Raw genomic sequence first — 23,440 nt, 5'->3', positions numbered from 1 at the left:
TGTCATTTCAACTGGTTCCCTGAATTTAGTTGGATATCTATCAAACCATTTTGAATACCCACGAAATCAGCCTGAGATGTAAGAATATATATATTTCAATCTCTAGAAGCAGAAAATCAACTACTTTTTGCAAGGTGGGATGTGCGCAGTTGTGAATCTGTGGGGATATATCAGAAGATAAGCAAAGTGAGGAGGAACCCTCCATAAGCTGGATTCTGGAAATTGATAAAACACTGGAGCACAAAATCAGAACCTTTAGAAATCTACTCTAGTGAGAGACATCCCTCTCTGAAAGGGGCTCTGGAAATGAAAAAGCAGAATTCTAGGTAGGTCACTGTGGTCTCAGGATATGAGGAGCCACAGGTTGAAAGGGGGTGCCTAAACCAGTACACTGCCTGAGCAGTGGAGCCAGGAAGCAGGTTATGGTCAATGAGTCCAGGAGGGGGCTCTCAGCTCAGATCATCATAAACCTTGAGCTGCACTGGTGGATAATCACTCTTTTCCTGAGCAGCCTGAAAAAGTCTAGAACCAGTGCCTGCAACTGGGCAAAAGCTCACAGGGTGGTAGTGGCCCAGAAGGACATCAGGGTGGCACCCAGACATGATCCAGCAGCTTCAGGTGTCTGCAGGAACCTGTGGCTGCTTGTGGTTTTAGAAACACAAAGGACAGTGGCACTCTAGGGCCCTTGGGTCTACCTTTGAGAGAGTTGCAGTGGACACGCACAACAGGAGGCTACAGTTTTGGGCACAGACAGAAGTGGAGACTCTGTCCTGGAGAGTTTATTAAAGAGAACAGATTGTAACCTTTCTGCTCTGGGCCAGAGATTTGGGCACAGCCATTTTTGCCTTAATCCTCTGAAGGGATGTGAAAAGCCTCCAGGGAGCAAAAGCCAGAGGACCAGTTTCCACTGAGCCCAAACCCATGAGAGGGGGTGGGACAACATTGCCCAGGCAGGGATACCTGAGAAACAGCATGGCAGGCCCCTCTCCCCATGAAGACAGGTTGAAGAACAAGTGGACAACAAGCCTACAGATCCTATAAGACTATAGAATTCCAACACCTGGGAAAATAGCATATTGAGCTCTAGCCTTTGCCACACGACTTATTTTTCAGATAAAATTCTCCTTTTCTGGGAACCCTCTTACACTGTTGGTGGGAATGCAAGTTGGTGCAGCCACTTTGGAAAACAGTGTGGAGATTCCTCAAGAAATTAAAAATAGAGCTTCCCTATGACCCTGCCATTGCACTACTGAGTATTTACCCCAAAGATACAGATGTAGTGAAAAGAAGGGCCATCTGTACCCCAATGTTTATAGCAGCAATGGCCACGGTCGCCAAACTGTGGAAAGAACCAAGATGCCCTTCAACAGACGAATGGATAAGGAAGATGTGGTCCATATACATTATGGAGTATGATGCCTCCATCAGAAAGGATGAATACCCAACTTTTGTAGCAACATGGATGGGACTGGAAGAGATGATGCTGAGTGAAATAAGTCAAGCAGAGAGAGTCAATTATCATATGGTTTCACTTATTTGTGGAGCATAACAAATAACATGGAGGACATGGGGTGATGGAGAGGAGAAGGGAGCTGAGGGAAATTGGAAGGGGAGGTGAACCATGAGAGACTATGGACTCTGAAAAACAATCTGAGGGTTTTGAAGGGGCAGGGGGTGGGAAGTTGGGGGAACCAGGTGGTAGGTATTAGGGAGGGCACGGATTGCATGGAGCACTGGGTGTGGTGCAAAAACAATGAATACTGTTAGGCTGAAAAGAAAAAAAAATTAAAAAAATTATTTAAAAAAAAAAGAGAGAGAGAGAGCCTAAAAGTAACATACGAGAAAAGAACAGACAATATACAGTAGCAGTCACCTTACAGGTAATACAGTGGCACTAAATTCATACCTCTCAATAGTTACCTTGAATGTAAGTGGGCTAAATGCCCCAGTCAAAAGACACAGGGTATCAGAATGTATAAAAAGACAAGACCTGGGGTGCCTGGGTGGCTCAGTGGGTTAAGCCTCTGCCTTCAGCCCAGGTCATGATCTCAGGGTCCTGGGATCAAGCCCCGCATCAGGCTCTCTGCTCAGCAGGGAGCCGGCTCCCCCCCGCCTCTCTCTGGCTGCCTCTCTGCCTACTTGCAATCTCTCTCTCTCTGTGAAATAAATAAATAAAATTTAAAAAACAAACAAACAAGACCCATCGAGATGCTGTCTCCAAGAAACTCATTTTAGACTCAAGGACACCTCCAGATTTAAAGTGAGGGAGTGGAAAACAATTTACCATGCTAATGGACATCAAAAGAAAACTGGGGTGGCAATTCTTATATCAGACCAATTAGATTTTAAGCCAAAGACTATAATAACAGATGAGGAAGGACACTATATCATACTTAAATGATCTGTACAACAAGAATATCTAACAATTTTAAATATCTATGCCCCTAACATGGGAGCAGCCAACTACATAAACCAATTAATAACAAAATCAAAGAAACACATCAACAATAATACAATAATAGTTGGGGATGTTAAAACCCCCCTCACTGAAATGGACAGATCATCTAAGCAAAAGGTCAACAAAGAAATAAAGGCTTTAACTTGCACACTGGACCAGATGGACATCTCAGGTATATTCAAAACCTCCAACAGATTTGAGCTACTGTGTATATCTTGATGAAATGTTATGATGCTGAACAGTTCATTCAATGTTAATTCTCAGTTTTATAATTTTACAAAGCAGATAAAGTATTTGCAATGAAATAGAAAGACAATGTGTGCTATGCAAAAATATAATTTTAAAAAACCTTCAGTAGATGTCTAAAATTGAAGGGCTTCAGATATTAAAATATATTGAACATTGCATATTACAAGATAATTACCATGAAGAATTAAAATTTTTACAGTATTTTTTCACTGAAGTATAGTTAACATACAATGTTGTATTAGTTTTATAACATAGTGATTCAATATTTGTATACATTACAAAATGATCATAAGTCTAGTTATAATGTGTGACCACAGAAAGTTATTACAATATTACTGACTGTATTCCCTATGCTGTACTTTACATCCTGACATCTTAATCATTTCATAACACAAAGTTTGTCCCTCTTAATTATCTTCATCTATTTCATCCACTCCCACCTCCCTCCCTTCTGGCAACCTTAAGTTTTTCCCCTATAAGAGTCTGTTTTGTTTTTCTTCTTAAGATTCCAACTATAAATGAAATCCTATGATATTCATCTTTATTCATCAAACTTATTTCACCTCACATAATACCTTGGCAGTCCATCCATGTTGTCACAAATGGTAAGATTTCAATCTTTTTTATGGTTGAGTAATATTCCATTGTGTGTTTGTGTGTTTGTATTCTTTATTCATCTCTTGATAAACACCTTGGTTGCTTTAGTATTTTGGCTAACATAAATAATGCTGCAATGAATAGAGAAGTGCCTATATATTTTCAAATTAGTGTTTCATTTCCTTTAGATAAAAACCTGAAAGTGGAATTGCCACAATGGTAGTTCTAGTTCTATGTTTAGTTTTTTCCATACTATTTTCTAGAGTGGCTGAACTGTTTGTATTTCCACCAACAGTGCAAGAGCATTCCCCTTTCTCTTCTTCCATACAAATACCTGTTATTTCTTGTCTCTTATACTAGTCATTCTGAGGCATGTGAGATGGTAGCTCACTGTGGTTTTGATTTGCATTTCCCTGATAATTAATGTTGAATATTGTTTCATGTATCTATGGCCATCTAGATGTCTTATTAAAAATATGTCTATTGAAACTTTTAAACTTTTTTTTTAATTAATTTTTTATTTTTTCAGCATAACAGTATTCATTATTTTTGCACCACACCCAGTGCTCCATGCAATCCGTGCCCTCTACCATACCCACCACCTGGTGCCCCCAACCTCCCACCCCCCACCCCTTCAAAATTCTCAGATCGTTTTTCAGAGTCCATAGTCTCTCATGGTTCACCTCCCCTTCCAATTTCCCTCAACTCCCTTCTCCTCTCCATCTCCCCTTGTCCTCCATGCTATTTGTTATGCTCCACAAATAAGTGAAACCATATGATAATTGACTCTCTCTGCTTGACTTATTTCACTCAGCATCATCTCTTCCAGTCCCGTCCATGTTGCTACAAAACTTGGGTATTCATCCTTTCTTTTTTCTTTTTCTTTTTTTTTTTTACAGCTTTATAAACATATATTTTTATCCCCAGGGGTACAGGTCTGCGAATCGCCAGGTTTACACACTTCACAGCACTCACCATAGCACATACCCTCCCCAATATCCATAACCCCACCCCCCTTTCCCAACCCCCTCCCCCCATCAACCCTCAGTTTGTTTTGTGAATTAAGAGTCACTTATGGTTTGTCTCCCTCCCAATCCCATCTTGTTTCATTTACTCTTCTCCTACCCCCTCAACCCCCCATGTTGCATCTCCTCTCCCTCATATCAGGGAGATCATATGATAGAAACTTTTAAACTTTTAAATCATATTGTTGTTTGTTGTTGATTCGTACGAGGTTTTTTGTTGGTGGTGGTGGTGGGGTTTTTTGTTTTCTGTTTTTTGTTTTTTGGGTTTTTGGGGGGTTGTGTTTTGTTTGGTAACACATCTTTTAAAAATATTTTATTTATTTATTTGTCAGACAGAGATCACAAGTAGGCAGAGAGGCAGGCAGGGGGTGGGGGAAGCAGGCTCCCTGCTGAGCAGAGAGCCCAATGTGGGGCTTGATCCCAGAACCCTGGGATCATGACCTGAGCCAAAGGCAGAGGCTTTAACCCTATGAGCCCCCCCAGGTGCCCCATTGGTAACACATGTTTTTAATCTGAAATTTTTGTTTAAAGTAAATGCAGCCCTGAGGGTTTGGCTACTGCATATAACAACAGGGGGCAAATCAAGTATTTTGGGGTTGATTTTTATGAAGCCATGGATCTATCATAGAAGTCCGACCCACTTTTGGAGTTCCATATTACAACAGAGGATTGATATTGTATAGGCTGGGTACGAATTTTTTTTCCTTTTTGTCCTTGAGTATATTTTATGAATTCAGAACTCTCAAATGTAAAACTAATGTAGTAATCACATTAGTTCCTTATATATCATGTATATTAATGTCTTGTCAGATATATCATTTGGAAATATCGTCTATTCAGTAGGTTGCCTTTTCATTTTAAAAAAGTTTTTATTTAAATTTCAGTTAGGGGCATATAGATGGGTAAGTGTGGGTAAGTTCTGACTCTTGATTTTGGCTCAAGTCATGATCTCATGGTGGTGAGATTGAGACCAGCATCATGCTCCATGCTCAGTCTGGAGTCTACTTGAGATTCTCTCTCTCCTCCCTCTGCCCCTTCCCTGCTTGCACTTATAAATAAATAAATATTCTAGTTAGTTAATGTCAGCAATTAATATTAGTAGTAATATTAGTTTCGGGTATACAATATAGTGACTCATCACTTCCACACAACACCTGTGCTCATCACCACAAGTGCATTCCTTCATCCCCATCACCTATTTACCCAACCCCAACCTACCTCCCACTCATAGCAATCAGTTCATTCACTACAGTTAAGAGTCTGTTTCTTGGTTTGTTTCTCTCTCTCTCTTTTTGCTGCTTTGTTCATTTCTTTTGCTTTTTAACTTTTACACATGAGTGAAATCATATGGTATTTGTCTGTCTTTGACTTACTTACTTCATTTAGCATAATACTCTCAAGCTCCATCCATGTTGTTGCAAATGGCAAGAGTTCATTCTTTTCTACAGCTGAGTTATGTTCCATTGCATATTCCAAGATGTATAGCACATCTTTATCCATTCATCAGCCCATGGGCACCTGGACTATTTCCATAACTTGACTGTTGCTGATAATACTGCTATAAATATCTGGGTGTGTGTATCTCTTTGAAATAGCATTTTTGTATATTTTAGGTAAATATCCCTAGTGCAGTTCCCAGTTCATAGAGCAGTTCTATTTTTAACTTTTTGAGAATGTCCATACCATTTTCCAGAGTGGCTGCACCAGTTTGCATTCCCAGCTGTCTGAGAGGGTACCCCTTTCTCCACATCCTCACCAACACCTATTGTTTCTTGTGTTTTTAATTTTAACCATTCTAACTTGCGTGAGATAGTATCTCACTGTAGTTTTGATATGTACTTCCCTGATACTCAGTGATATTGAGTATCTCTTCTTTTTTACTTTTTTTTATTACTTTTTAAATATTTTTCAGCATAACAGTATTCATTATTTTTGCACCACACCCAGTGCTCCATGCAATCCGTGCCCTCTCCAATACCCACTACCTGGATCCCCCAACCTCCCACCCGCCGCCCCTTCTCTTAATGTGTATGTTGGTCATCCCTATGTCTTCCTTGGAGAATGTCTGTTCATATCTCCTGCCCATTTTTTATTGGATTATTGGGGGATTTTGCATGTTGAGTTGTACACGTTCTTTTTTCTTCAAATACTCATTTAAATTCTAGTTGGTTAATGTACGGTGCAATATTGATTTCTGGAATAGAATTCAGTGATTCATCACTGACTTACAACACCCAGTGCTCATCATAAAAAGTACCCTACTTAATATCCATCACCCATCTAGCCCATCCCCCAATAACCTCCCTCCATCACCCTCAGTTTGTTTTCTATCATTGAATCTCTTATGGTTTATTTCCCTCTCTCTTTTCCCCCATCCCATATATTCATCTATTTTGTTTCTTAAATTCTACATATGAGTGAAATCATATGGTATTTCTCTTTCTCTGACTGACTTATTTCACTTAGCATAATACCCTCTAGCTCCATCCATATCATTGTAAATAGCAAGATTTCATTCTTTCTCGATGGATGAGTAATATTTCATTGTATATATACCACATCTTCTTTACCATTCATCAGTTGATGGTTATTTGGGCTCTCGCCATAGTTTGGCTATTGTTGGTTATGGTTCTTTACCATTCATCAGTTGATGGTTATTTGGGCTCTCGCCATGGTTTGGCTATTGTTGGTAATGCTGCTACAAACATGGAGATACCTGTAAACCTTCATATCTGTATGTTTGTATCCTTTAGGTAAACACCTACTAGTGCGATTGCTGGATAATTGGTTAGTTCTATTTTTAAATTTTGAGGAACCTCCACACTATTTTTCAGATTAGCTGCACCAGTTTGCATTCTCAGCAACAGTGCAAGAAACAGTGCAACTCTTTCTTATATGCTGGCCAAGACCCATTGTTTCTTGTGTTGTTAATTTTAGCCATCCTGACAGGTATGAGGTGGTATCTCATCCTGGTATTTCCCTGACAATGAGTGATGTTGCGCATTTCTTCAGGTGTCTGTTAGCCAACTGGATGTCTTTTTTTTTTTTTTAGATTTAAAAAAATTTTTTAAATTTCTTTTCAGTGTTCCAGAATTCATTGTTTATGCACCACACCCAGTGCTCCATGCAATGTGTACCCTCCTTAATACCCACCACCAGGCTCACCCCACCTCCCACCCGCTTTCCCTTTCAAACCCTCAGTTAGTTCCTCAGAGCCCACAGTTTCTCATGGTTCATCTCCCCCCCCACACACAATTTCCCCCAGCTCCCTTCTCCTTTCCATCTCCCCATGTCCTCTGTGTTATTCCTTATGTTCCACAAATAAGTGAAACCATATGATAATTGACTCTCTCTGCTTAACTTATTTCACTCAGCATAATCTCTTCCAGTCCCGTCCATGTTGCTACAAAAGTTGGGTATTCATCCTTTCTGATGGAGGCATAATACTCCATAGTGTATATGAACCACATCTTCCTTATCTATTCATCCATTGAAGGGCATCTTGGTTCTTTCCACAGTTTGGTGACCGTGGCCATTGCTGCTATGAACATTGGGGTACAGATGACCCTTCTTTTCACTACATCTGTATCTTTGGGGTAAATACCCTGTAGTGCAATTGCAGGGTCATAGGGAAGTTCTATTTTTAATTTCTTAAGGAATCTGCACACTGTTTTCCAAAGTGGGTGCATCTCCACCAAGAGTGTAAGAGGGTTCCCCTTTCTCCACATCCTCTCCAACACTTGTTGTTTCCTGTCTTGTTAATTTTGACCATTCTAACTGGTGTAAACTGGTATCTCAATGTGGTTTTAATTTGAATCTCCCTGATGGCTAGTGACGATGAACATTTTTTCATGTGTCTGATAGCCATTTGTATGTCTTCATTGGAGAAGTGTCTGTTCATATCTTCTGCCCATTTTTTGATATGATAATCTGTTTTGTGTGTGTTGAGTTTGAGGACTTCTTTATAGATCTTGGATATCAGACCTTTGTCTGTACTGTCATTTGCAAATATCTTCTCCCATTCCATGGGTTGCCTCTTTGTTTTGTTGACTGTTTCCTTTGCTGTCCAGAAGCTTTGATCTTGATGAAGTCCCAAAAGTTCATCTTCGCTTTTGTTTCCTTTGCCTTTGGAGACATATCTTGAAAGAAGTTGCTGTGGCTGATATCAAAGAGGTTACTGCCTATGTTCTCCTCTAGGATTCTGATGGATTCCTGTCTCACGTTGAGGTATTTTATCCATTTTGAGTTTATCTTTGTGTATGGTGTAAGAGAATGGTCGAGTTTCATTCTTCTGCATATAGCTGTCCAGTTTTCCCAGCACCATTTATTGAAGAGACTGTCTTTTTTCCACTGTATATTTTTTCCTGTTTTGTCGAAGATTATTTGACCATAGAGTTGAGGGTCCATATCTGGGCTCTCTACTGTGTTCCACTGGTCTATGTGTCTGTTTTTATGCCAGTACCATGCTGTCTTGGTGATCATGGCTTTGTAGTAAAGCTTGAAATCAGGTAATGTGGTGCCCCCAGTTTTATTTTTGTTTTTCAACATTTCCTTAGTGATTTGGGGTCTCTTCTGATACATAGCCATCCAAGCTTCCCTCAAAAAAATTGAAAAATCCAGAACACAGCAGCTGTCTCTACACCTTAAAGAACTGGAGACTCAACAACTTAATCAAACCAACTCCACACATAAGAAGGGAAATAATCAAGATTAGAGCAGGGATCAATGAGGTAGAAACCAGAGATACAGTAGAATGTATCAATGAAACTAGAAGCTTGTTTTTTGAAAGAATCAATAAGATTGATAAACCATTGGCCACACTAATCCAAAAGAAAGGAGAGAAAGCCCAAATTCATAAAATTATGAATGAAAAGGGAGAGATCACAACTAACACCAAGGAAGTAGAAACAATCATCAGAAGTTATTATCAACAGTTATATGCCAATAAGCTAAGCAACCTAGATGAAATGGATGCATTCCTGGAAAACTATAAACTCCCAAAATTGAACCAGGAAGAAAACGACAACCTAAATAGACCGATATCTCATAACAAGATTGAAGCAGTGATCAAAAACCTCCCAAAAAACAAGAGCCCAGGACCTGATGGATTCCCTGGGGAATTCTACCAAACTTTCAAAGAAGAAATAACACCTATTCTCCTGAAGCTGTTTCAAAAAATTGAAGCAGAAGGAAAACTTCCAGACTCTTTCTATGAAGCCAGCATTACCCTGATCCCCAAACCAGGCAAAGACCCTACCAAAAAGGAGAATTTCAGACCAATATGACTAATGAATATGGATGCTAAGATTCTCAACAAGATCCTAGCAAACAGGATCCAACAGCACATTAAAAAGATTATCCACCATGACCAGGTGGGATTCATCCCTGGGCTACAAGGATGGCTCAACATTCGCAAATCAATCAATGTGATAGAACAAATCAGTAAGAGAAGAGAGAAGAACCACATGGTCCTCTCAATTGATGCAGAAAAAGCATTTGACAAAATCCAGCATCCGTTCCTGATTAAAATGCTTCAAAGTATAGGGATAGAGGGAACATTCCTGAACTTCATAAAATCTATCTATGAAAGACCCACAGCAAATATCATCCTCAGTGGGAAAAAGCTTGCAGCCTTCCCGTTGAGATCAGGAACATGACAAGGATGCCCACTCTCACCACTCTTGTTCAACATAGTACTAGAAGTCCTAGAAACAGCAATCAGACAAAAAGAGAAATAAAAGGTATCCAAATTGGCAAAGAAGAAGTCAAACTCTCTCTTTTCGCAGATGACATGATTTTTTATATGGAAAACCCAAAAGACTCCACCCCCCCAACTACTAGAACTCATACAGCATTTCAGTAACGTGGCAGGATACAAAGTCAATGTACAGAAATTAGTGGCTTTCTTATACACTAACAATGAAAACACAGAAAGGGAAATTAGAGAATCTACTCCATTTACTATAGCACCAAGAACCATAAGATACCTGGGAAAAAACCTAACCAAAGAGGTAAAGGAACTGTACTCGAGGAACTACAGAACACTCATGAAAGAAATTGAAGAAGACACAAAAAGATGGAAAACCATTCCTTGCTCTTGGATTGGAAGAATAAACATTGTTAAAATGTCTATACTGCCTAGAGCAATCTATACTTTTAGTGCCATTCCGATCAAAATTCCACTGGTATTTTTTAAAGAGCTGGAGCAGATAATCCTAAAATTTGTATGCAACTGATTTTTTTAAGGTTTTATTTATTTATATGACAGAGAGAGACACAGTGAGAAAGGGAACACAAGCAGGGGGAGCGGGAGAAGCAGGCTTCCCACTGAGCAGGGAGCCTGATGCTGAGCTCATTCCCAAGACCCTGGGATCATGACCTGAGCCCAAGGCAGATGATTAACGACTGAGCCACCCAGGCACCTGAAATGCAACTGATTTCTGTGCATTGATTTGTGTATCCTGCCACATTGCTGAATTGCTGTATCAGTTCTAATAACTTGAGTGTGGATTCTTTTGGATTTTCCACATAAAGTATCATATCATCTATGAAGAAAGAGAGATTGACTTCTTCTTTGACAACTTAAATGCTTTTTATTCTTTTTGTTGTCTGGTTGCTGATGCTAGGACTTTTAGTACCATGCTGAACGATAATGGTGAGAGTGGGCATCCTTGTCGTGTTCCTGATCTTAAGAATGATATTCGCTGCATGCTTTTCATAGATGGCTTTTATGATATTAAAGTATGTACCCTCTACCTCTATACTTTGAAGAGTTTTAATCAGGAAAGAATGTTATATTTTGTCAAATGTTTTCTGTGCATTGATTGAGAGAATCATACGGTTCTTGTCTTTTCTTTTATTAATATGCTCTATCACATTGTTTGATTTGCAAATGTTGAACCACCTTGCATCCCAGGAATAAATCCAACTGGTAATGGTGAATAGTCCTTTTAATGTACTGTTGGATCCCATTTGGTAGAATCTTATTGAGTATTTTTACATCCATGTTCATCAATGATATTGGTCTGTAATCCTCTTTTTTTCTATTTCTTCAACTTTCTTTTTTTATTTAAATTCAATTAGCCAACATCATTAGTTTCAGATGTAGCATTCAGTAATTCATCTGTGGCATGTAACACCTACTGCTCCTCATATCGCATGCCCTCCTTAATCTACATCACCCAATTACCCCATTCTCCCACCCACCTCCCCTCTAGCAACCCTCAGTTTGTTTCCTATAGTAAAGAGTCTCTCATAGTTTCGCTCCCTCTCTGTAATTCTCCTTTTCATGGGGTGTTTGTCTGGTTTGGGATCAGGGTAATGCTGGCCTCACAGAATGAGTTTGGAAGTTTTCCTCCTATTTCTATTTTTTGAAGCAGCCTCAGTAGAATAGGTATTATTTCTTTTTAAAATGTTTGGTAGCATTCCCCTGCTGTGAAGCCATCTGGCTCTGGACTTTATTTGTTTTTTTTTTTTTTTTATTTGTTTGCTTTTTGTTTTATTTTTTCAGTGTTTCAAAAGTCATTGTTTATGCACCACACCCAGGACTTTTGTTTTCTGGAAGGTTTTTGATTACTGTTGCAATTTCGTTGCTGGTTATTCATCTATTTAGATTGTCTATTTCTTCCTGTTTCAGTCTTGGTGGTTTATAAGTTTCCAGAAAGGCATCTATTTCTTCCAGTTTGCTTAATTTGTTGGCAAATAGTTGCTGGTAATAATTTCTAATAATTGTTTCTATTTCCTTGGTATTAGTTATGATATCTCCCCTTTCATTCATGATTTTATTAATATGAGTCCTTTGTCCTTTCTTTTGGATAAGTCTGGCCGGGGGTTTATTGATCTCATTAATTCTTTCAAAGAACCAGCTTTTAGTTTCCTTGATCTCTTCTACTGTTTTTCTGGTTTCTGTTTCATTGATATCTGCTCTAATCTTTATTATTTCTCTTTTGCTTGGTTTAGGCCTTATTTATTGTACTTTCTCCAGGTCCTTTAGATGTAAGGTTAACTTGTGCATGGGATTTATCTTATTTTTTTGAGAGAGACTTGGATGGCTATGTACTTCCCCCTTAGGATCACTTTTCTGTATCCCATAGGTTTTGAACTGATGTGTTTTCATTCTCATTAGTCTCAATGAATTGTTTAAGCTCTTCTTTAATTTCCTGGTTGACCCAATCATTCTTTTGCAGGATGCTCTTTAACTTCCAAGTGTTTGAGTTCCTTCCAAATTTCTTCTTCTGGTTTCATTCCAGTTTCACAGCACTGTGGTCTGAATACATGTAAGGAATGACCCCAGTCTTTCGGTATTGATTGAGATCTGATTTGTGACCCAGTATGTGGTCTATTCTGGAGAATGTTCCATGTGCACTTGAGAAGAATGAATTTTCTGTTGTTTTAGGATGAATTTTCTATATATATCTACAAAGTACATCTAGTACAATGTTTCATTCAAAGCCCTTGTGTCTTTGTTGATCTTCTGCTTAGATGATCTGTCCATTGCTGTGAGTGGACTGTTGAGGTCTCCTGCTATTAATGTATTATTATCAATATGTTTCTTTATTTTGGTTATTAATTGGTTTATATAATTTGCTGCTCCCATGTTGGGGCATAGATATTTAAAATTGTTAGAGCTTCTTGTTGGAGAAACACTTTATTTTTTTAATTTTTAATTTTTTAAATTATTTTTCAGTGTACTAGAATTTATTATTTATGCACCACACCCAGTGCTCCATGCAATACGTGCCCTCCACAATACCCACCACCAGGCTGGCCCAAATTCCCACCCTCTGCCCCTTCTAAACCCTCATACTGTTTTTCAGAGTCCACAGTCTCTCATGGTTCATCTCCCCCTCCAATTTCCCTCAACTCCCTTCTCCTCTACATCTCCCCATGTCCTTTGTGTTATTTCATATTCTCCACAAATGAGTGAAACCATATGATACTTGACTCTCTCTGCTTGACTTATTTCACTCAGCATAATCTCTTCCAGTCCCGTCCATGTTGCTACAAAAGTTGGGTATTCATCCTTTCTGATGGAGGCATAATACTCCATAGTGTATATGGACCACATCTTCCTTATCCATTCGTCCGTTGAAGGGCATCTTGGTTCTTTCCACAGTTTGGTGACCGTGGCCATTTCTGCTATAAACATTGGGGTACAGATGGCCCTTCTTTTCACTACATCTGTATCTTTGGGGTAAATACCCAGTAGTGCAATTGCAGGGTCATAGGGAAGCTCTATTTCTAATTTCTTAAGGAATCTCCACACTGTTGGAGAGACACTTTAAGTATGATATACTATTGTCTTTGGCTTAAAATGCAATTTTTCTGATATGAGAATTTCTACCTCAGATTTCTTTTGAGGTCTGTTAGCATGGTAAATGGTTCTCCATCCTGTCACTTTCAATCTGGAGGTGACTTTAGATTCAAAATGAGTATCTTGTAGATAGCATATGGGTGAGTCCTGCTTTTTTATCCAGTCTGAAACTCTGTGTCTTTTCATGGGAGCATGCAGCCCATTCACATTGAAAGTAACTATTGAAAGATATAAATTTAGTGTCATTCAAAAAAAAAAAATTTAGTGTCATTCCGTAGATTTTCTGTTTCTTTTTGGTCTATGCCACTCTTGGGGTTTCTCTTCACTAACAGAATTCTTCTTAATACTTCTTACGAGGCCGGCTTGGTGATAACATATTCTTTAAGCTTCTGCCTATTCTGAAAGCTATTTATCTTTCCATCTGTTCCAAATGACAGCTTTGCTGGGTCAAGTATTCTTGGCTGCATGTTCTCATTTAATACCCTGAATGTGACTTGCCAGCACTTGCTGGGTTAACAGGACTATGTGGACATGTCTGATGTTATTCTGAAGTTTGTCCCTCCATACCTAAGAAATCTCTTACCCCCAGATGCTCTCGGGATAGCTTCCTTTGCTCTAAAATTTGTAGGTATCATTGTTGCATGTCAGGATATTGATCTATTTTTATTGATTTTGGGAGGGGTCCTCTCTGCTTCTTGGACATGAATGTTTGTTTCCTTCCCCGGATTAGGGAAGTTCAGCTGTGATTTGTTCAAATATATCTTCTAGTCCTCTCTCTCCCACCCCCCCTCAGAGATCCCAATAATTCTGACATTAAAACATTCCACGGTGTTGTTCATCTCTCTAAGTCTATTTTCATGTGCTACTAGTTGCCTATCCCTACCTTCTTCAGCTTCCTTCCTCTATATTAGCTTTTCTTCTAGCTCACTAATTCATTCTTTTGCTTTAGTTACCCTTGCTGTTATTCAGTTTAGACAGCATCTCATTCACAGCATTTTTAAGTTCAGCCTGATTAGATCTCATTTCTTCCCTTAGAGAATCTATATTGTCACTAATACTTTTCTCAAGCCTTGCTATTGACTTCATGGTTGCTCTCCTGAAGTCTATATTTCTCATCTTCCTTATGTTCATATGCATTTTTTCTGTTGCAGAGGACATTGTCTCTAGTTCTTTTCTTTATTTGGAGTTCCTCCTCCTAGTCATTCTATTGAGGGATGGATGAGCAAATGGATGGAGTCCAAAATATCAACCATGACCCAAGATAGATGTACCCTAGCAAAATCCAGAGTGGTCAGTTGCCACCACCAAAAAGTCAAAGCTAAAATGAAACACAGGAGTAAAAATAAAAAACAGAAAAAATAAAAAATAAAGAAATAATCTCAAAAAAGAGGAGATGGGAAGGCAGGCCATAAACTCTCAGTGTGGACAAAGCAGGGTGTTTCAGTTTTCCCTGGGTGTATTTTAGTATGTGTTTTAGAGGCCACTACATCCCAAAATTATGAGGAAAGTAAAACTTTTATATATAAAAAGGGAAAACAGAATAGGGTAAAACATGGGCTAAAAGATACATCTATAAAAAAAATAGGTGTGTAAAAATACAAGTTCAAAGACACTATGAATAGTGAGTTGGTGTAATAGACATCTAGTTGAAATGAGGATAAGGTATGAAGGAAAATACAGCAGGGGGAAATGGCAGGAGAGAAGGAAAACAAAAGAAGGAAAGAAAAGAAAAGAATTATATCTGAAAAATAAACAAGTCTTGAGGCAATGCCTGGAGTTCAATATACAATTTCACCCTGGCAGTGGGATTTTACAGTCTTATGGTGTCCATAGGGTTGTTTCCACCTGTCCTTCCAGCCTGTGTTCTGGGAGAGGGGCCTGCCTCACTGTTTCTCAGGTATCCCTGTCTGGGCAGAGTTGCCTCACACCCTGTCAGGGGGATGGGCTCAGTGGAAACTGGACCTCTTTTTGGCTTTTGTTCCCTGGGGTCTTTCCACACCTCTTCAGGGGATCAGGGCCAATATGGCCACAGCCAAACCTCTGGGCCAGAGCAGAAAATTTGCATTCTGCCCTCTTTAATAAACCCTCTGGGACAAACAGTCTCCACTTCTGTAGGTGCCCCAAACCATAGCCTCCTGCAGTGTGTGCCCACTGCAATCTCTCAAAAGTGTTTTAAGGGGCCTGGGGGTGACTCTGCCTTTTGTGCTTCGAAAACCGCCAAGTGGCTGTGGGTCATGCACACACCCAAAACTCCAGAATCAGGTCTGTGTTCCACCCTAAAGTCCTTTCCCGGCCACTACTGCTCCACGATTTTTTGCCCAGTCCTATGTTCAGCTTTCACATCTTTTTCAGGCTGTTCAAGGAAAGAGTGGATAGCGACCCACTGAGTTCAGTTTCTGGCAATCCAAGCTGAGGGTCTCTTCTTGGTCTTGCTGACCGTAACCTCCCTCCTGGCTCCAATGCTATGGCAGTCTACCAGTTCAGGCTCCCCCTTTTCTCTGAGGTCCCTCGTATCCTGAGACTACAATGCTCTACCTAGAATTCTGCCTTTTCATTTCCAGAGCCCCTTTCAGAGAGGGATATCTGTCCTAGAGCAGATTTCTATGGGTTCTGATTTTGCACTCTGGTGTTCTATCATCTTCCAGGAGCCAGCTTATGGAGGCTGCCTCCCTCTTCTGTTTCTTTTCTTATATTACCCCGTGGATTCACGACTCCACACGTCCAACCTTGCAAGAAGCAGTCACTTTTCTGCTTGTAGAGATCCTGATATATATTCTTACATCTCACAATGATTTCATAGGTGTTCAAAATTATCTGGCAGATATCCAGCTGAATTCAGGGGACCCCTTGAAAAGGGGTCCCCTTCACCACCATCTTGCCTTCCTCCTCCAAGAGCTATTGGGACACTAAGTTCTTTACACGGAATTCCAAAGTATAAGCTATTCATTATATTTAACTATTGAGTTTTCTATCCTTTATGTTTATTTCTGTTCTCCTAAATGTTAGCATTCACCAACAGAGAGAGACGGACCTGCCCATGACAATTACTGAGAGAGAGAATCAAACATCTTCCTACACTCTCCAGTGAAAAGAAAATGTGCCTCCTGTGGGAGGGGGAAAGGATACAAATCCAGAACAAGAAGAATTGAAATATAACATGTTCAGACTCTAGGGTTTTTCAGGAAGGAGGAAGGCTCAACTGTATCACCCAGTGATTGGCACAGCCTTGCACGCTTCTGTGGTGAGGGGAGAAGGGAGCATGGCGGGCATGACTGGAGGTTACGTGATGCTCTCCCATGAGACACACAGGCTTCCTGAGACAGGATGCAGCACTGACTACCACAAAAGCTTCTAGGTGCAGAGTCTAAGAGGACTGGGAGACTTACATCATCTGGAGTGTGAGAGGTTGTAAGGTAAGGGGACAGAGCAGAGAAAGTCAGGGAGTGGCTTATCAGAAGCAACAACTATCTAGTGTTTCCCTTAAATGTTAGGATTACAGGTACCTGGTGCAAGAGATGTCTTAAGAAAAGAGGGCTGTGGAAGACGGTGAATTCCAATGTGAACATGGACAGCCAAGCCTGAAGCATTTTTTTATGCTGACCGTAACCATAATCAGCTTTTTCCTTCTCCAAAGAGTATAACTTACTCAGTTTACCAGTATTCCTGTCATAAGTTTCCTGTGAATTGTTCTAAATTAATTATTTCATAGGAACTGTCTGTTACCATTGGGGAAGGAAATGCCTGGATTCTCCTGCACACCAGAGTCCAGTCGAATGATAAAATAGTTTCCGCTGCGTCATTATAAGGCATCACCTTGTTATCAGATCCTAGGTGCAGTGACTGGGGAAATTGTGGAAAGCAGTGGGTAATCATTTCTATAATCTGTAATAAGCCATTTACATAAAGACATTTCAGAAGTGAAAATTTCATAATAATGAGGATTAATATTTACTAAATGTTTCCTGTAGTGTTTCAGTTATAGTGTCCAATAACAGTTATCATGCTTTCCTTTGATTGATAGGAAAAATAAACATTTGTTATGAAAACAGAGATTAATAAGAGGCTGAGACACTCAAGCAACATATCTAATTGTGTGGAAATGACCCAAAATGAATCTCTTGTGCTGGGTTATTTCCAAGCCAGAATCACATACTGAGTGCTTGTCTTGGCTCTTAGGGTTGGGCGAGGAAGCCGATGAAGCTGAGCCTTTGACATTGCCTTATTTCTCTATTTCTCTCACATATCCAAATGACACTGAAAGTCCACCTCAATATGTAAACCTTCAGAATCTCACCAGCATTCAAAGGCCACTTAATCTTTATTACGTGGAATAGGAATCTACAAATAGAATTTCTCATAGAGCATGAAACTCCTGTATCTTCAGATTATATGACAGTGCCATTTGCTTAATCAGGGACTCTTCATAGGACACTTTTATAGACTGATAATAATATATAGGACATTTATATTAATGAGATACACCTTTATTTTGTATATAACATGTTATAACAATAGATACTGATAATAATAGAGAATATTCCATGCAGTGTCCTATGAATTCATTAACATGGTGTTTTATAAAAAAACAAGAGGTTTTGATGCTGATAAGTTGCATTTTAAGGCCATTTCTTACCTTATCTTCATGATTTGTCTCTATAGTTTGCATTTTTAACTCTAACCAACACAAGAAGGAAAGGAAGGGCTTCTTTATCCTTCACTTACATGGAAATGATGAATCAGAAACTTTAAGTTAAGAAAATATGTCAGGTGAGGGACAGAAGCAATGTTCAAATCCAATGGTTCTATTGGCTTAATGCTCTTTCTGGAGACACCTGGCACCTGCTTCAAGTATCTCACTCTTTCCATAGCAGTGATTAAAATAAATTGTTCTTGGTATGTACATAAAGCTGGTCGCTACTACATGGACCCCAGGCCCCCCAGTCTAAGGTCAGTGGAAGGTCATGAAAACAATAGCAAGTGTAATTTCAAAAATCGGATTTTACCTATTTCCATGTCGAGCCAAATGACTGTTAGGGAGGGAGAAGAGAATCTGACTACTGTAGAGTTAGGATATTTAAGAAAATCTTTTGGGTCAAAAAAAAAAAAGATAAGCAATCATGACCTGTTTTCTTTGCTTTAGCCTTGCCTGAATTACCTTACCTCATGGGAACCATACATATTAAAATCAACTACTATGTCAGGAAGATGCCTACAAATGCTTTAATATATGTATGGCTACTTTACTACGTGACATGTGAGCAGGGTTTCCAACAGTCACATGTATTGGAATCCCTGACATTATGCAGAGTTGTTACTTCATATTTCGCAGTTTTGAATTTTTCCACTTGTTCCCATCCTTTTTTTTGCCATATTTAAAACATTTTTAATTCCAACTTAATTGCAAATATTATTACAAGGCACAGGTATTTATTTATTTATTTTTTTAATTTTATTTTTTATAAACATATATTTTTATCCCCAGGGGTACAGGTCTGCGAATCAAGGCACAGGTATTTAAAGTTGCAAGCAATATTTGTTGGATAAGTGTTAGATCACATTATATTATGCTTATAGATACATAACCTTCATATGTCTGTGATTATTCCTTTTTTTTTTTTACTTTATTTTATTTTTTCAGTGTTCTCTTGTTCCCATCCTTAACTTTGGGTGCTTTTGCAAGGCTCAGTAGAGTAAATTACAGCAAAGCAGTAGATTCAAATGATCCATGACACCACCATCTTTTCCCAGGACATAATGTTTGGGTGGCATTTTTGTGCTTGTGTGTATGTATGTATATATGTATGTACGTATTTTCTGCTGTTCTTCTCTCCATCATGGCATGTGCATGGCAAAACATGAAGAGCGGATGAACGTCAAGAAGGATGATTAGGGACAGTGACGAAAAAGAAATTCCACAAGCGGGAATATATGGAGGTGAACCTATAGTAACATACACATGGACGCAGGCACAACGGTGGCTGATACTTACTGAGTACTGAACCGTTTTCCTAAGTGCTTTTATGGGAATTAGCTCACTTAATCCTCACAGCAACCCCATGAGGAATATACCACTATAATCTCCTTTAATAAGTGGAAAAATTGAGGAAACAGATAGTTTGAGTAAATGTTAACTTTGGCCCAGCATTAGATGGCTGTGTTAGGATCTGAACCCAGATAGAATATCTCCAAAATACTCTTAATTCTGATGCTCCTAAGTACGGATTTGAATCTGTGTGCTTTTGTGTGTGGGTGTACGGATGGATGAATACATGCAAAAATGTATGTTTTTGTATGTATCTTTTGTGAATGCACCTAATATATTTGTCTTTTCATAGTAACTTGGAACCTCAAAAAGCACATTTTTTGGTTATATTTACCTGCATCAAATATTACTGTGGAATAAATAATGATGTGTTCTAAACAAATGTAGTGTAAACATGGTCTCATGTTATGCTGATGAACACATAGAGTCCAGAGCAGTGGACGCAAAACCTCCTTTGTCGTCTGCCCTTTTCATGGCAAACATTCCTTAGACTCGTGCTTGATGACATTTCAAAAGAAAAGCCAAATGGCAGTATACCCACAAAGAAGAATGAGGAATGTTTTGTCAGGAACTCATAGGTATTAGGTTGAGAGACAACTGTCATATTGAGACATTTGAGGGAGATGAGCTTTATCGTAATTAACTTCAGAAAACACACTCGGCACCCATGGGCAGATGCTTGGGCAGCCAGAGGAAAGCTTAGTGTTCCAGCTTTTCCTCGTTACAGGAGAACCTATTCATTACTAAGTGTAGTGGGTATAATGGTAAGTAAGGTGAGAAATGCAGTTCTGCTCTCCATGTCTGTGTCCAGGCTATGCTCAGGAAGAAATGAACAATTGGTTGTCCTTGAAGTGCTATGATGGTGCTCTCATGGAGATCACTGAGTGGTGGGGACACGTGGAGGGGTTTCCCTCCCGAGTATGGGGGTGAGGCAGTGGGAAAGTGTAGCAGTGGGGTGTAGCAGTGGGGAAGAAGTTTCCAGAAAGGAGAAGACACTGTCCTGCAATCTGAGCACACTGAGCAGGAGACTAGGTGGACAGTCAAGGAGGCATATGTCAAGCCCCTGCAAGAAAATGAGCACAAAGACTAGGAAATCAAGCAAGCAAGGCACACCCTAAAGGCTGCTAGTGTGTGTAGCTGGATATACTGTACTAAGAGGTCCTTTGGTTATGGGATAAGATCAAAGTTTCTATCAATTGGCGGTGAGCCAATCCATGGATTTGCAAGAATTACATGAAGACATTTGAATGTTAACTTGAAGGCAGAGGTAACTTCCATTTAGCAAAGAACCCTCTGATGGGGAAAGGCTGGCAGATGACAAGTGCGAAAGGTAGAGAAGTTTGTCGTCTTGAGCAGGGAACTCAGCATGCAGGGTCAGTGTGGTGTGAGGGTGTGGGGGTCCTCACACCTGAGCTCCTGCTGCGCCATGCCCCAAGCCCCCTTCCAACACCAAGTCCCCAGGACACTGGCTTTAATGCTCTGAATTACAGCAATTCTTTATTCATTGAATGCCCATTTAATTTCTGCTTTCCTTCACTAAATAAGTTCCATTTGGGAAGAAATGTTGAGTTGTGTTTTGTTTTTTTATTGTTAAATTTCAGGACCTGAAGTAGTAAGTGCAGAATACTTTGTGCTCAAAAAACACTTGCTGAATGAATGTGTGACGAATTCAGTGGCAAAAGAAATGGGGAGAAAATGACAGGTGTGAGAAAACCTTTTCTGGCAGTATTTGACAACTGATTAATGAGAGAAATGAAGAAGGAATTGAGCTTAAGCTATTTTTCCCCCAATTTTATGCTTGATGACTAGGTGTGTTTTTGTCTTTTTAAAAAAATTTTTGTTTATTTTTTAAATTTCTTTTCAGTGTGACTTGGTATATTTTTGAACAGATAAACGGGCTTCATGAACACGGAATAGGATTTGGTTTGTAAACTTGTGAGAACGGGTGTAATTTCCAAGCTTTTTGATTTTTGGAATTGTGGTCAGAAATGCATCTCTCTGACTTAGGAAAAGCAATATAGAGATTTGCACTTATAGCTGAATGACATTTTCCTTGTTGTCCTTTTCCCCAGGTCATGAACCTCAGCTGCTCCCTGTGGCAGGACAACAGCCTGTCTGTCAAGCACTTTGTATTTGCCAAGTTCTCGGAGGTCACTGAACAATGTTTCCTTTTATTCACCCTCGTCCTACTCATGTTTTTAGCATCCCTCATGGGTAATGCCCTCATAGCCCTTGCCATCTGGACCAACCCCGTCCTCCATATGCCCATGTACTTCTTCCTGACCAACCTGTCTCTCTTAGAGATTGGCTACACGTGCTCGGTCATACCCAGGATGCTGCAGAGCCTCGTGAGTGAGGCCCGGGGCATCTCCCGGGAGGGGTGTGCTACGCAGATGTTTTTCTTCACATTTTTTGGTATCAGCGAGTGCTGTCTTTTGGCAGCCATGGCTTTTGACCGCTACATGGCCATATGCTCCCCACTCCACTATGCAACGCGAATGAGCCGGGGGGTGTGCGCCCAGCTGGCAGTTGCTTCCTGGGGAGTGGGTTGCATGGTAGGCTTGGGCCAGACCAACTACATTTTCTCCTTGAACTTCTGCGGCCCCTGTGAAATAGACCACTTCTTCTGTGACCTCCCCCCTATCCTGGCTCTTGCCTGTGGTGATACATCCCATAACGAGGCCGCCGTCTTTGTTGCGGCCATTCTTTGCATTTCCAGTCCGTTTCTACTAATCATTGCTTCCTATGGCAGAATCCTGGCTGCCGTGCTGATCATGCCCTCCCCTGAAGGCCGCCATAAAGCTCTTTCCACCTGTTCTTCCCACCTGCTTGTCGTGACGCTCTTCTATGGCTCCGGGTCTGTCACCTACTTGAGACCCAAGGCCAGCCATTCACCAGGAACAGATAAACTCCTAGCTCTGTTCTACACCGTGGTGACGTCCATGCTCAATCCCATCATCTACAGTTTACGGAACAAGGAGGTCAAGGCAGCTCTCCAGAGAACCCTGGGTAAGAGAAAGGTTCTGACTCTGACTGGGTAGATACCAGAGGACCAGGAAAATCTGTTCTTTGAAAAAATGCACACACAACCCAAGAGTAAAGAAAGAAACAAAGTGAAGGCTCTCTGCAACCTATTTTGTAAGGACCTTCTTTAACGATGGTAGAGTAATTTTGGAGACACCTCTGTACTCTCAGTCAAACTTCTGATCGCCAGATTCCGGAAGGGAGTTGGCTACCAAAGCATCTCAATAGGTGAGTCCAACACTAGACAGTTTTACAAAAAACGCCCATCTGGGCTTGCTGAACAGATTCTAGTTTATATCTCAGAAATCCAGACAATTCTCGTTCTGTACTTTTAGGCATTTTCTAGCCCTTCCGACTCTGCCCTGGTCTCTGGTCCCACGTGACTCTCAATTCCCTAAAACTCCATGAAGCACATTATTTCCTTCCACAAAAAATACTTAAAACATTTCAACCTTAATTGTTACATGATATAGAATTAATTCTTTCTGTGAGTCGCATGTACTATAAAAATACATAAACATGCCCCAAAAAGTAAACACATGTCAGAGGTATTTGTTGCAGAATATTAAAAGAAAAAAGTGGGATATTCTTATCAAGAGTCTCTATGGTGAAAATGTTTTTAAAAAGAAAGTTTAAATTCAAAGGAGAAATTTAAATTCAAGGAGAAAAGGAGAATAATGAACTAAAAATGATTACCCTAAATAATTTAAAGGATTGTTATGTAATTTACA

The 23,440-nt window shown here is 39.8% G+C and overlaps 1 protein-coding gene across 1 annotated transcript in view; it reads left to right on the top strand.

Annotated features, from left to right (window-relative positions):
• LOC125101887 (olfactory receptor 2W1) overlaps positions 1-23,222 on the top strand; it is a 311,804-nt gene extending 288,582 nt beyond the window's left edge. The window contains exon 4 of the mRNA XM_047732455.1: positions 21,758-23,222. Within this exon, the coding sequence (XP_047588411.1) occupies positions 21,761-22,726 (966 nt within the window). The 5' untranslated portion in view covers positions 21,758-21,760 and the 3' untranslated portion in view covers positions 22,727-23,222. The remainder of the gene's footprint in view (positions 1-21,757) is intronic.
• Positions 23,223-23,440: the final 218 nt, after the last annotated feature.

The sequence above is a fragment of the Lutra lutra genome, chromosome 6, assembly GCF_902655055.1.
Source record: "Lutra lutra chromosome 6, mLutLut1.2, whole genome shotgun sequence".
Classification (NCBI taxonomy): domain Eukaryota; kingdom Metazoa; phylum Chordata; class Mammalia; order Carnivora; family Mustelidae; genus Lutra; species Lutra lutra.
Note: the sequence above shows the minus strand (reverse complement) of the source record. Positions and strands in the feature narration are given on the sequence as shown.